The sequence below is a fragment of the Spea bombifrons genome, chromosome 8, assembly GCF_027358695.1.
Source record: "Spea bombifrons isolate aSpeBom1 chromosome 8, aSpeBom1.2.pri, whole genome shotgun sequence".
NCBI classification, from domain to species: domain Eukaryota; kingdom Metazoa; phylum Chordata; class Amphibia; order Anura; family Pelobatidae; genus Spea; species Spea bombifrons.
The window spans coordinates 8,376,585-8,389,502 of record NC_071094.1 but is presented as its reverse complement, the minus strand read 5'-3'; the positions used below and the strand labels follow the sequence as shown (position 1 = coordinate 8,389,502).

General features: G+C 44.8%; 2 protein-coding genes across 5 annotated transcripts in view; one reads left to right on the top strand and one right to left on the bottom strand.

Annotated features, from left to right (window-relative positions):
* The window catches only part of TMEM268 (transmembrane protein 268), a 13,977-nt gene extending 2,693 nt beyond the window's left edge, over window positions 1-11,284 (top strand). The window contains exons 2-9 of the mRNA XM_053472383.1: window positions 1,115-1,277; window positions 2,871-2,968; window positions 3,880-3,987; window positions 4,481-4,630; window positions 4,727-4,837; window positions 6,389-6,460; window positions 6,947-7,132; window positions 10,738-11,284. Of these exons, the coding sequence (XP_053328358.1) occupies window positions 1,139-1,277; window positions 2,871-2,968; window positions 3,880-3,987; window positions 4,481-4,630; window positions 4,727-4,837; window positions 6,389-6,460; window positions 6,947-7,132; window positions 10,738-10,914 (1,041 nt within the window). The 5' untranslated portion in view covers window positions 1,115-1,138 and the 3' untranslated portion in view covers window positions 10,915-11,284. The remainder of the gene's footprint in view (window positions 1-1,114; window positions 1,278-2,870; window positions 2,969-3,879; window positions 3,988-4,480; window positions 4,631-4,726; window positions 4,838-6,388; window positions 6,461-6,946; window positions 7,133-10,737) is intronic.
* Window positions 11,285-11,677: 393 nt separating this feature from the next.
* FLNA (filamin A) overlaps window positions 11,678-12,918 on the bottom strand; it is a 54,800-nt gene continuing 53,559 nt past the window's right edge. For all 4 annotated transcript variants that reach the window (XM_053472378.1, XM_053472381.1, XM_053472380.1 and 1 more), the window contains one exon: window positions 11,678-12,890. In XM_053472378.1, coding sequence (XP_053328353.1) covers window positions 12,703-12,890 — 188 coding nt within the window. In that variant the 3' untranslated portion in view covers window positions 11,678-12,702. The remainder of the gene's footprint in view (window positions 12,891-12,918) is intronic.

The window sequence follows — 12,918 nt, the reverse complement described above, 5'->3', positions numbered from 1 at the left end:
TTATATTACTGTATACAGCGCTGGGGGATGTATTACTGTATACAGCGCTGGGGGGTTATTACTGTATACAGCGCTGGGGGGATATAACTGTATACAGCACTGGGGGGTTATTACTGTATAGAGTGCTGGGGGGCCATTACTGTATACAGTGCTGGGGGGCCATTACTGTATACAGCGCTGGGGGGGTATATTACTGTATACAGTGCTGGGGGGCCATTACTGTATACAGTGCTGGGGGGCCATTACTGTATACAGTGCTGGGGGGCCATTACTGTATACAGCGCTGGGGGGGTATATTACTGTATACAGCGCTGGGGGGGTATATTACTGTATACAGCGCTGGGGGGCTATATTACTGTATACAGCGCTGGGGGTATATTACTGTATACAGCGCTTGGGGGTATATTACTGTATACAGCGCAGGGGGGGTATATTACTGTATACAGTGCAGGGGGGTATATTACTGTATACAGCTCTGGGGTTATATTACTGTATACAGTGCTGGGGGGTATATGACTGTATACAGCGCTGGGGGGTATATTACTGTATACAGCGCTGGGGGGTATATTACTGTATACAGCGCTGGGGGGTTATTACTGTATACAGCGCTGGGGGGTATATTACTGTATACAGCGCTGGGGGGGTTATTACTGTATAGAGCGCTGGGGGGTATGTTACTGTATACAGCGCTGTGGGGGTTATTACTGTATACAGCTCTGGGGTTATATTACTGTATACAGCTCTGGGGTTATATTACTGTATACAGTGCTGGGGGGGTTATTACTGTATAGAGCGCTGGGGGGTATGTTACTGTATACAGCGCTGGGGGGGTTATTACTGTATACAGTGCTGGGGGTATATTACTGTATACAGCGCTGGGGGTTATATTACTGTATACAGCGCTGGGGGGTATATTACTGTATACAGCGCTGGGGGGGTTATTACTGTATAGAGCGCTGGGGGGTATGTTACTGTATACAGCGCTGGGGGGGTTATTACTGTATACAGTGCTGGAAACGAGCTGATCCATGAACTGTATTTGCTGGATTTCAGAATGTAACAAATAAAATTCTTGATGTATTTCTGGTTTCTTCTCGTATCGTCACCGATACAGGATCGTAACACCGAGCTGAGATGGATGTGTCCTGGCATCGGCAACCATCTGCAGAGCGACCTGGCACTACCGTTGGGTGAAGCACATGCTACCATGAACTATCCGGATGGGGGGTCAGATTCTAGGAGTCCTGGAAGTCCCAAACTGGTCTCCCTTTACTCGGGTGAGTGGGGTACATTTAAATAATATAACTTCATAAAAAAAAAAAAAATTCCAAAGGAGGGCTGGCAGATCTCGGAAAGGGAAGCCCACCCTGGTAATATAGGGGTCCATAACACACATAATGCACACTATCTAGTCCCACCCGGCCTACATTCACCAAATTGGACTGCATAAAAAAAAACTCATAAACCCCAGTTAGGGTGTAAATGCAATCCAACGTCCTTTTGGCCCTGGTGGCTATTTGTGGAATTGCACGTAAAATCCATAGAGCTTCTGATACTGGATTCAAATCTGTACAGCCTGGGGGGTGGGGGTGCCGGCTCTTCCTTGGTACTCTCTGGTAACTTTTAGACTAAATCATTCCAGTCTTTGTTACCCACACAGTGACTGGCGGGTGGCTGATAGATCAAAGAACGGGTCTCCCTCCCTAAAGATGCTGTTCCACTTTGATAAACCACTACTAGCATGTCTGTCATACCTGAGAACATCCAGGCTCCGGCTACAGGGCTTTTTTGAATGCAAGTTGGCAGTCCGCTGCCATGGGTTTGGTGGTCCCGCTGCCATCGGTAGGTGATCCGCTGGCGTCAATGGGCAGAGAGGAAGTGGGTGGGGAGTGGGATGCGAGAGTGGCCGCGACACAGAGATGGTGACCCTGAGAAGCATCAAAACCCAAGAGAGTTCCCAGGTATATCTATAGCACAGTAATGAAATAAACATGCGCAGATCAGGGGTTTTAGTGTATAAAGGAATTCATTTTCAGTCTGGGTTTTAAAAGAATCAGTAAATCGAGTCCCTTGTTTCTTAGTTTAGGTGATTTTGGTGATTAGGCTCCCTGTGGCATCACTACCCCGAACCAGTCCATTAAAGCAGTGGAGGACTCCGCACTGTCCTCTGTAGGTTCCTTCTGTGCCTATGAAAGTGGAGCGCCAGGATATGACATCATAGCAGAAAGGACAGCGGGGCGGAGGGGGTGGCAGGTGGCGCTGCCCGGGTTATGCCTAGGGCATGCAACTTCTCCTCCGGGTGTCCCCGGGCATAAAGCGATGGAGCCTAAAGTAGGCAGAGTTATGTGGTGCTGTGACCCCACCTACTTTAGGCTCCGCCCCATTCTAGCTGGAGCTCATTTCCCAGCGATTAGGCTGTCCGTGTCTCAGACAAAAAGGGACTCTCCCTGCAAATTCAAGACTGTTGGCAGGTACGGGCCCGGTCTAGGGTAAAATGGGAGCAAACCGTAAATACATCTGTAAATGGACTTGGACAAGCTTGTCTCTCGCAGACAAAAAACCCTTTACTGTAAGATTTCTGTGTCATCAGAGTTTAGTTTCACATTAATGGCGGCACAGCGGTCCCTTTCCTGCGGCGTGTGCTTATCATGTGCTTACGGCACCAGCTGGAGGAATATGGAATAAAGGGATATTTTCCTAAAGATCTAAACCAAGGAACTAAAAACTTCATGTTCACGTATGTCTCGAACCATGCGTTTCTTTGCAAACACAACGTCTGGATGAGAATTTTTGGCAAAAGATAGTTTTCTTGTAGCAAAAAAAATGCAATAATTTAAAATAATAATACTAATAATCTCTTCCTTTACCAGGACTGTATAACGGGCGCTTACTGACAGCCATCCCGTACGCCTCTGGAATGGAGCACGCAGAACAGTGTCTCCGGAGCCTGCAGGGCTGGGGTGTTCAGGTGATTGGAGGACAAACTATTTCTTTATTACTGCATGCGGTATGCAGATCGCAGGGTTCTCTGTACGCGTAGGGATTTTTCTGTTGGATTTAGGGAAATCGACAGCTTCCTCATTATGTGGGACAATTCAGCCAATCCCTGCCAACATTTAGATAGTAACGTGTAAATGCACAAAATGACCATTAAATCATGCCCTGTCAATTTAATAATCCTTAGCTTTTAGGGTCAAGACAAGGGTCTTAGGGCGTGATTGCCCCAGGCCTGTGGGCTCCCCAGGGCCGGCCCTACAATGGAGCAGAGTGGGGCAATTGGGGCCCCAGGCGCTTTTTTTTTCTTGAAGCGGAGGAGAGAGAGGGGTGCCGAGTGGTTTTCGCTTACCCGCTCGGCGCCCCTCTCTCTCTCCTCTGCGAGCCCTCTAGCTCGGTCTCGGGGCCGGCTTATAATGCAGAGCGCCGGAAGTGACGTCAATTTTCGGCGCTCAGCATTACAAGCCGGCACCGTGGCAGAGCAAGTAGACTCGCTGCAGGACTGTTTAAAGGTAAGTACAAAGGGAGGGGGTAGATAATGGCGTCGGCGAAGTTTAAAATGTCACCCCCCCCGGCGTCGGCAGGGTGGGGGGGGGTTTACTTCAGGCGGCATTTTAAACTTCGCCCCAGGCGGCATTAAGTCTTGGGCCGGAGCTGGGGCTCCCCCAGGTATTATATTAAGCCCCGTATTGTGTGTTCTGGGCTCTGGGACTTGTTACAAGGGAGCCCTCTGTTCCCCCAAACTGGCCTATTTAGTGAGCAGTGCTCCAAGGGGTTTGATCCAGTGGGACAACGCCATAGGGTTCTGCAACCACGTAGAATGTATGATAAATACTGTTGATAAATACTGAGATTTAACCCATGATTTCCCATTTTCTCTTTAAGGTGTCCATGGCTCAGTTGAGGGATACCCTGCGGAGGTCGGCCCTGATACCGGAGCTGCAGAGATACATCTTCCTCAGTTCCCGATGGTTTGGAATTGTTTTGGCGGTGGTGAGCTCTCTATCTCTATTATTTATACCGTTGGTGTCTGAGTCTATACTCCATGTTCAGAAAGCAGAAACAGTCATCATACTAGGAAAGACTTATGAAGTCCAACAGGGAATCCTTATTTAATAAATTGAGGGGCATTTTAAATTATTTTATTTTAAACTAAATCTTCCGTGGTCAAGGAACTCTGTAGATCCAAGTATTTCTGAAATTCAAAGAAAAAGACCCCTCTTTCAGTCAGATCAGATATGGACCAGGATGCACTAGGAACAGTTCTAACTCTTGGCATTTACGTTCCAAGTGGTTTCACTTTAAATATGGCATTTATTTCTTTTGATTTAGAAGCTATGTAAATCTACTTCTTAATGTCAAACATGGGGTGAGAGAAGGTCCATTAAACCACTGAATACTCGCCGGATAGTCTACACGAGTTCTGGCGGAGTAGATGTCAGTACGCGGTCGTCACAAGCTGTTTATACCACTATTATGTTTTCAGGTGTTATACGTCTCTATATGGCTCAGTCTTTACACCACCGCACAGATATTCACAAACGGCCATAGCTGGGTGATCAGCATACCCGTCACTGTGGCTACAACCGTTGTGACCTCGGTGGTCATTCTGACCATCAACCAACACCAAAAAAAGGTGAGTGAACTCCCACTAGTAAGTGTTATACGACATGCAGGGTTTTCATAGCTGGTAGCCCCTGGGAAGATGGATTATCCTTTTCTATTTTGATAGATAAATGTCAACACAGACCTGAGTCTGGCAGCTGCTAACGAGATCTTCATGAAATGCAATGTTCTCCTGGGAATCGGTGACCAGTCGCGCACGTGTTGCAGTGTGCCATCTGTATCCTTTGTGCAGTAGTCTTAGGAGAACCGATAGTAAATAACACACTGTGTATGTGTAAAAGGGCTTACAAACCCACGTCACTTTCTGGTCTCCATTCTTAATGCAGAAGCAACGACTTTGGGTGGCCTAGAACACTGAATGTGAAAGGGCTGCTAAGGGATCCCAACAAGGAATCCGGGGTTCTAGCTTTAGCGTCACTGATAGAGCTGGGCTAAAGCTAGTGTTTCTGCCACTATGGTGCCATGTACAAGGCCGCAAGAGAATGGCAAGGAGTAGAAGAAGATGCCTTTGGGTCATGGACCAGTTCCATGATTTCACATGAGCATAGGCTGAGGAATCAATACATTTATTTTATAATTGTATCAATTCTAAATAATGCATTTACACTACAGAAACTGCTAGACCACCTATGGACTCAATTTAAGCAATGTTTAAGGGTATGAGTAAATGCTGTAAGGCATAGAGCCAGATTAAGCCCCTCCAGAGCCCATAGGCACATGGCTCTAGCCTCTGCATCAGGGAATAAAAACACTCTCGTTTACGCTCACCTGTCAGGCACCTGGGTCCACCTCACCACATGAAGTGGAAACCATGCTAGTATGAGGGGTCACATTACATGACCCTGTAGGTTAGATGGCTACTTCGCAGTGCCACCATTATTCAATACACAAGCAGCATCTCTACTGCTGTTATGGGTCTTATTATACTCAGGGAGCAACAGGCTAGCTATGCATCATGGGAACCGTAGTTCATGAACATTCTGCGAGGTGCTTAGCGCTTAACCCTGCAACAGACTTATTTCCAAGCATTTATATCCGGCTGACTGAGCCGCATGTGTTCAGTAATCCCATTAACATCCGGAATGTGTCCAGTCATTGATTTAACTGTTTATAGGGATCCACCAGCTTTAAAGCACATCTGGCATTTTCCCCAAATGATCATTTATTGTTTTATATAGCGCCATCATATTCCGCAGCGCTGTACAACGGGTCCTCCATTTTACAGTTCAGTACGCTTAATAAACCCATGAAATGTCGTCCGCATTTATGTATTCATTAGTGAGCCCTCTTTGGCGCAGCCTTAACTTCCTTCTTTTAGGATCTGTTTGATTATTACTTCCTGTTATGTTATCTCTCTTCCTGTTGAGTTGCTGATTGTTGTCGATTGGTTCAGGAGTTACTTCTGAGCAGAAAACTTCAGAGCAAGACATGTTTAATGTATTATAGTTGTCACCTTTTGTCATGGATCTTAAAAACCAAATAAAACAAACTATGTGAAGCACAAACTATAGGAAATTTGTATTTACAATTCTGTTTGTTTCCATGGCGATAGCTCCATATTTAGAATGTTATACATATGGCCTTAATATGGTGCTGTAGTGTGGGTTGCCAAACCTTAAGGTGGCTTCCAAGGAATCCTTCAGATTAATTAGTAAAATAGTATTTATTAGTAAATTAATTACTATTTAATTAGTAAATTAAATAAGTTCATCCCTTTAAGAGTTTCCGGTCGTAGACAGAGCTTTGGTTCCTTCACATTTACGTCCAGCTCTGCTTCATCTACTTCCACCTCTCGGGCTGTCAGCAGAGACTCTCTCAATTCTTGGCCAACATGAGACGGGTAAGTGGGACCCGAGTAGTAGGGTGCGTTGGTGATTTGGTAACAAGTGGAAGCCACTGAAGGAGATTAGAATCACAGTGGACATGAAAGTAGGCTGCGTGATATGTCAAGGTACGAGGCATCACTTTAGCATACCTTCCAAGTGTCCTGTTTTAAGCAGGATAGTCCTGATTTCCATGGTTACAGGCAGTGAGGATTATGGGCTTGTTCGGGAGATTAGAGGATATCCCATAACCGGCCCAATGAGCCGTGGAACTGATTGAGGTCTGTGCTTTTGAAACAGATCTTAACCTCAGCTCATATGTGATGTATTAAAGTAGGGCGCCACAGTGTGATGTCATATCCCGTGCTCTGCTTCAATGGATGTTAATGTAGCTGGATGGTTCTGCCCTGGCACCCCTGGGTACCACTTTGGCCATCCAAAATGTTGGGGATATGATCTAGTGAACGCTCCATTTATGGAACACATATTTATATTTTCTTCAGGATGACCTCAGAAGGTGCCTGGACCAGCTTTTTGTTTTCGTGGAGACTCCTGTTAACCCAGTACTGGCTCAGGAGGGTTCTGAAGTCCCCACATCAGAAGAGAGTCCCCTTTTGTCCAGTGGCTCGGGGAAGAAACCTGTTGTTTCCAACGAGAAGATTCCGCTTATAAATGAAGGTGAACCACATGTAAGTCCTTTTTCCTGTTATCAGATGTTTTAGGTATGGGGTGATTGCCCCAAACTGTATATAAACGGTACATACAGTGTGTATCAATAAGCTGTTCCACCTACTTAGCTGAATATAATACTTCATAACAAAATGCATCATTGAAACACCGTGCCTAATAATGCAAATTAAAACGCAGAGAAAGGGGAGAGTTCCTGCTCATGGAAGATGAAATGTGGTTTTAGACTGCTGTGCCAGAAGTAAGCAGCACCCGGGGGGCAATAATTCTTTCCTCAATAACAAAACTGCACATACTAACACACATACTCTTACATACTCACACAATCTTCCTCGCACTGCTAACCCTAGGCTCAACCCTGGCTAACACCATTACAGTTACATGCAGACAAATGCTAACACCATGGTATTTAGTCACCATGGTGACACACACTCACGCTAACACAAAATGTTCACACACTCTCCTGCCATACAGTTCTTCCTTACATACACACTTCCTCATGCCAACACCACTACACACACACACTCTCTCTCCTCATCATCATCATCACTGCAGCCTGCCCAGGTCTCCATCCCCTCTCTCTGTTACCTCCCAATGTATCCAGACGTAGAGTACCCCCCAGACACAAGAGTTGAGAACTAGCGGTCAATAGAGGTTTTATCTTAGTTGTCCAATACTTCATGGTACTTACAGCATATGTCATCAGCCATTAAAGGCCTTGTAACTGTAGCAATGCCCCCCTTGCTGTTTATTGTGCTAATAGAGAGCCTTATGCACGTTCGGTGGGTAATGTGTCATAAAGGAACCTTTTTCTCAGTCACGTAATGATACCACTGGCAGATTTATGAAATGGAAATCGGTCATTAGTCTAGCAGGATTTAGCTTTATCGCTAGTGTACAGAATCATTAATGTTTAGTTGATACCAGTATACCTAATAAAATAAAAGGCTCTTAGGAGAAGTGAACATTACAATTACATTTGTTAAGTTCACTGTGATGGACTTCCAGGAGGGGCCGTTAGATATATATTCTGGTGCGGGAATCTAGCGTTAAAAGATTTTTTCCCGTGCATTTTTCATTTTATTTTTCCCATTATAAAAATAAGAACTGCAATGAATAATTGAAAAAGTGTGTATATAAGAATTTCAATTTCCTGGTTATTTTTGAGACGGGGGTTAAAACCAATCTCTATTCACCTTTAGGCTAAATTAATTTTTAAAGAGCAAGTTATATAATTTCCTTAAATAAATGGCTACTTCATATTCGCTTACTGTTCTTGCTGTAGTTTACCTGTTAAAACCCTTCTTCAGCATAGAGCGCTGAAGGTATCCCTGATCCAGAGAGCATGGTAAGCCTTAGTGATGTACGGTTAGCTTGAATGAGGCCATCAGGAAGTAGTTGAGCCCAGCAATGGCACCAAGGCAGTCTCCAGTGCTACGCTTTGGCGTTGGTAGAAAAGAAGAATAGGACCTCATTCCTACCTTTCCCTGCAGGTCTGTAGCAGAAAGGTAGGTTTAGGAGGTAAGGCTATATCATGTAGTCTGGTCATTGATTGTAGCGATGGCGCAACATACAATGGTCATAGGCTATTGTCTTAGGACAATTTCATAACCAAGACACCATAGTTTCATGTATTCTCTAAATTCTATAACACAATAAAAGCAAAGCTCTCAATGCAATGGGATTATCATTGAACTCAGTTTCTTGAGTAGATCGTGTTAACACAAGGGTCTATTCAACAAAGAAAGTTTGGGTTAAAAGTTGGATTCAGCTCCTAGACTTGACTATACATTTTTGAAAAGCCAGTCCGATTGAGCTTGACAGGTGCCGTGCAATGTATTATCAATGTTGACAGTAAGGACTTTAGTCTGGATGTCCATAATACGGATAAACAAGTAAAACAAAGCTGAGAACGTTAATGCACAGCTGTTTGTGTCTTTACATTAAAATAGTTACCAATTGGAAGTTGAAGCCAAAAAAGGGTATAATGCAGGGGCGTCCAACATGCGGCCCGCGAGACCTCGAGGTGCGGCCCGCGTAAGATCGGCAGCCAGGGCAACCGATCTTACGCGAGCCGCACCTCAAGCCCTGCTACTTACTTGTGGGAGGGTCTTCTGGACTGCACAGAGGAAGCGGAGTTCACGTGACATCCTACTTCCTCTGTGCTTTAGCAGAGAAGGCAGAGGGAGGCCGCGCCCCCTGCTGAAGTCTGTGAGCGGCATCGAGGAGCTGCAGTGCAGGTAAGGGGGTGGGGAGGGTGTTTGAATGAGTGTGTGTGATTGAGGGAATGAATCTGTGATTGAATGATTATATGAATAAATGAGTGTGTGTGTGATAGCATGGATGTGTAAGTGCTGGAACCTAGGCATGATGGGACTGTGATTGCTGTTAGCAATCACACTCCTATCATGCCAAGTCAGCCAGTACATGCTGAAACCTGGCCAGCTGCCCCCCTTGTGTAGTGATGCTGCCAGCAGTATGGGGTCTGCACTTACAGCCACCCTGTACCAGCATGTACTGGCAGACTTGGCATGATAGGAGTGTGATTGCTAACAGCAATCACAGTCCCATAATGCCTAGGTTCCAGCATTTACTTTATGGATGTGTAAGTGCTGGAACCTAGGCATGATGGGACTGTGATTGCTGTTAGCAATCACACTCCTATCATGCCAAGTCAGCCAGTACATGCTGAAACCTGGCTAGCTGCCCCTCTTGTGTATTGAGGCTGCCAGCAGTATGGGGTCTGCACATCACTTACAGCCACCCTGTACCAGCGTGTATTGGCTGACTTGGCATGATAGGAGTGTGATTGCTAACAGCAATCACAGTCCCATCATGCCTAGGTTCCAGCATTTACTGGATGGATGTGTAAGTGCTGGAACCTAGGCATGATGGGACTGTGACTGCTGTTAGCAATCACACTCCTATCATGCCAAGTCAGCCAGTACATGCTGAAACCTAGCTAGCTGCCCCCCTTGTGCAGTGATGCTGCCAGCAGTATGGGGTCTGCACATCACTTACAGCCACCCTGTACCAGCATGTACTGGCTGACTTGGCATGATAGGAGTGTGATTGCTAATAGCAATCACAGTGAGGACAGTCCCATCATGCCTAGGTACCAGAATTTACTGGTTGCCTGGGTATGATAGGAGTGTGATTGCTATTAGCAATCACACTCCTATCATGCCAAGTCATATTGCTAATTCTGTCCAATTGTGCGTTACCTACTTTTATTAAAAATGTGAGTTTTTTATTATTATTTTTAAAGGTGGGGGTCATTTTCGGTTTTGGCCAAGTGAACCCTGAATGTTTTGGTCCAGAATTTTCATTTTAGTTCATCCCTAGAATAAATCTAGGGAATCCTGAATTTGTAGTCGCAAAACTTTCTAGGCCCAGAAATCAGTGAGAGGAAGAGTAAAGGTTTTGTGCCATTTTACTTTATTTTAATCCGCATATTTTATTAAATTTTTTGTCAGTGAAAAATGAGTGCGGCCCGCGGACGTATACAATTCTGATGAAGTGGCCCACTGCAGAAAAAACTTGGACACCCCTGGTATAATGCATCTTTATCTAAATCTTTTTTCTCTCCCACTCTGGTGCCAAACAGGTGATGGCTGAACAGCTCTTGATTATAACCGGTGCCTGTTATGTCCGTCTGCTGATCTCAGGGCAGCTTCCTCGAGCCGGTGACGCTGGCCACACAGGGGTCCTTGATGTTCCTTGCCCTTGTCAGTTCATTGAGCAGAATATCCTACAGTCTGCACAGTGCTCCACGTGTGTATGAACTGAAACCCATTTTGAACAATGAAACATCAAGGAACGAAGAGCACCATTGTCGAGGTAGGATTTTGGATACAAAGTTAAAATAGGGGTACAGGTGGAGAAAAGACTTACGCAGGATTTTAGAGTCACACTTCATTAGAAAAGAAAAAGATGCGACAGAAGTTGGCAAAAAAGGACAATGGGGCCTTCAAGAAACCACATGCATCATGAATGAAGGGTGTACCTTTTATGTATATTGTATACATCTTATGTCAACACAGCTATTGCATGCGTGTCACTGTAGTGAAGGCATCGTGTTCATTATTATGTTTTCATATCAGCATTATTTTATTTGCCCTGATTTTGCCTTAATCTCATTTTTAATGCAAGTGAATTCCATCACAAGCCTTGAAGCAATGATCCCTTCTGGGTAGAATTTGTATGTACATCGAAGGACATTTACTTTGCCTCCATCCAGATCAATGCAAGTAAGGACTATAGACTGTTTCAAACTCTTAAAGAACACCCCCAGATAATGAAACTAAGTTTCATTAGAGGTTCAGGGGTACTCGAAGCTTACAGCGTATATTTAAACCTCACATAAACCTCTGATTGTACTGCAAGAGCATCTTCAAGAACCACCCCATTCATGGAGGAGAAAAGCCTAGTAACCTGAAATGCTGTACACTTTATGAACACATTTTGAGAAGTGTGTGGAACTTTTAAACCCAACATGGCAGAAAAAAAAACGTATAAAATAAATACACTGCAATAAATACCCAATCGAAGATTAAAAGCTGAATTTTATTGTTATCATTAAGAGCCAAGTACTGTAGTCGTGCACAACAAAAAAATAAATCATAATTTTAGAAAAAAAAAAAAAAAATTTAAGACGAAGATTTGGTTAACTAGAAGCAAACTGGTTGGAATGGCCTTGGGCAGATAATCCATTAAAGCAACCCAACAAAGCATCTCAGAGCTAACCCAGATCACAGGACAGACATTAAAACACAAACAGAGTTTTTATAAATGGGGTAGTAGGGTGAAGAGGGTAGGGGGACAGGGCACATGAAGAAACCATCAGCAAGTTAGTCTGGAACAAATCAAAGTGAAGGAAAAGCAGACGCTGATACGGAGCCTACCAGTTAGTGGTTCTTTTTATAAATCGGGAAGGGGTATTTTGGCTTGGATTTTTCCACTCAAGTAACATCCTATCAGACGTTTATTGGAAAACTCAAGTTTCTAAAAAAGTGGATGGGGAAAGGTTTTAAAAGTTTTGTAAACGGTCCTGACATTTTGGTTGCTCCATTTGGTCTCCTACCCACCCTCTCAGCACCTAAAATTGCAGTTTGCCAACTTGGAGATCCCTTATCCCCCCTACAAGGAGTCTATGCTAAGAACAGACAAATGTAAACAAATACAAGGGGCAGGACAGCACAACAGGAGCATGTGGCATACAAAGCAGCCCTCCGACAGGGATGATCTGGACCCATCTGATATCAGCAGCGCTCTTACGTTTACATAATAAAAGTGCCATGTTCATCACAAAGCTGCTTTTCAGCGTATCCAACCATCCTACTTCCCTCTCCACAGAATCTAATGCACCCCACTCACACACTTTGCCCCTTCAGTGCCACTGGGGTTAATATGGTCATTACATTAACCAGGAACCAGCTAAGCAAGACCCTAAAACTTGTAACCCCTCAGTCACAAATCGGGAGAATTGAGTAGGGCAGCTGTACGCAAGACAGGCACAGAGAACACATGGAGGGTAGGGGGTTTGGGGCAAGGGGTGACAGTGGATGGGGGCTTATGGCACAGACACATGGTAGGGGCTGCCTGGAATGTGCTCATCACCCCATTTGACAACCAGGATGTAGTCGCCCTTGTCCTTCAGGAGGTACGTGACATTGTACAGACGATTTCCAAGATGTTTCACCACGATCTCTTCACATGGTGTTTTTGGGCCGTGAACACCAACAAGCAGCATATTATTACCTAGAATGGAGAAGAGCAGGTTAACCTT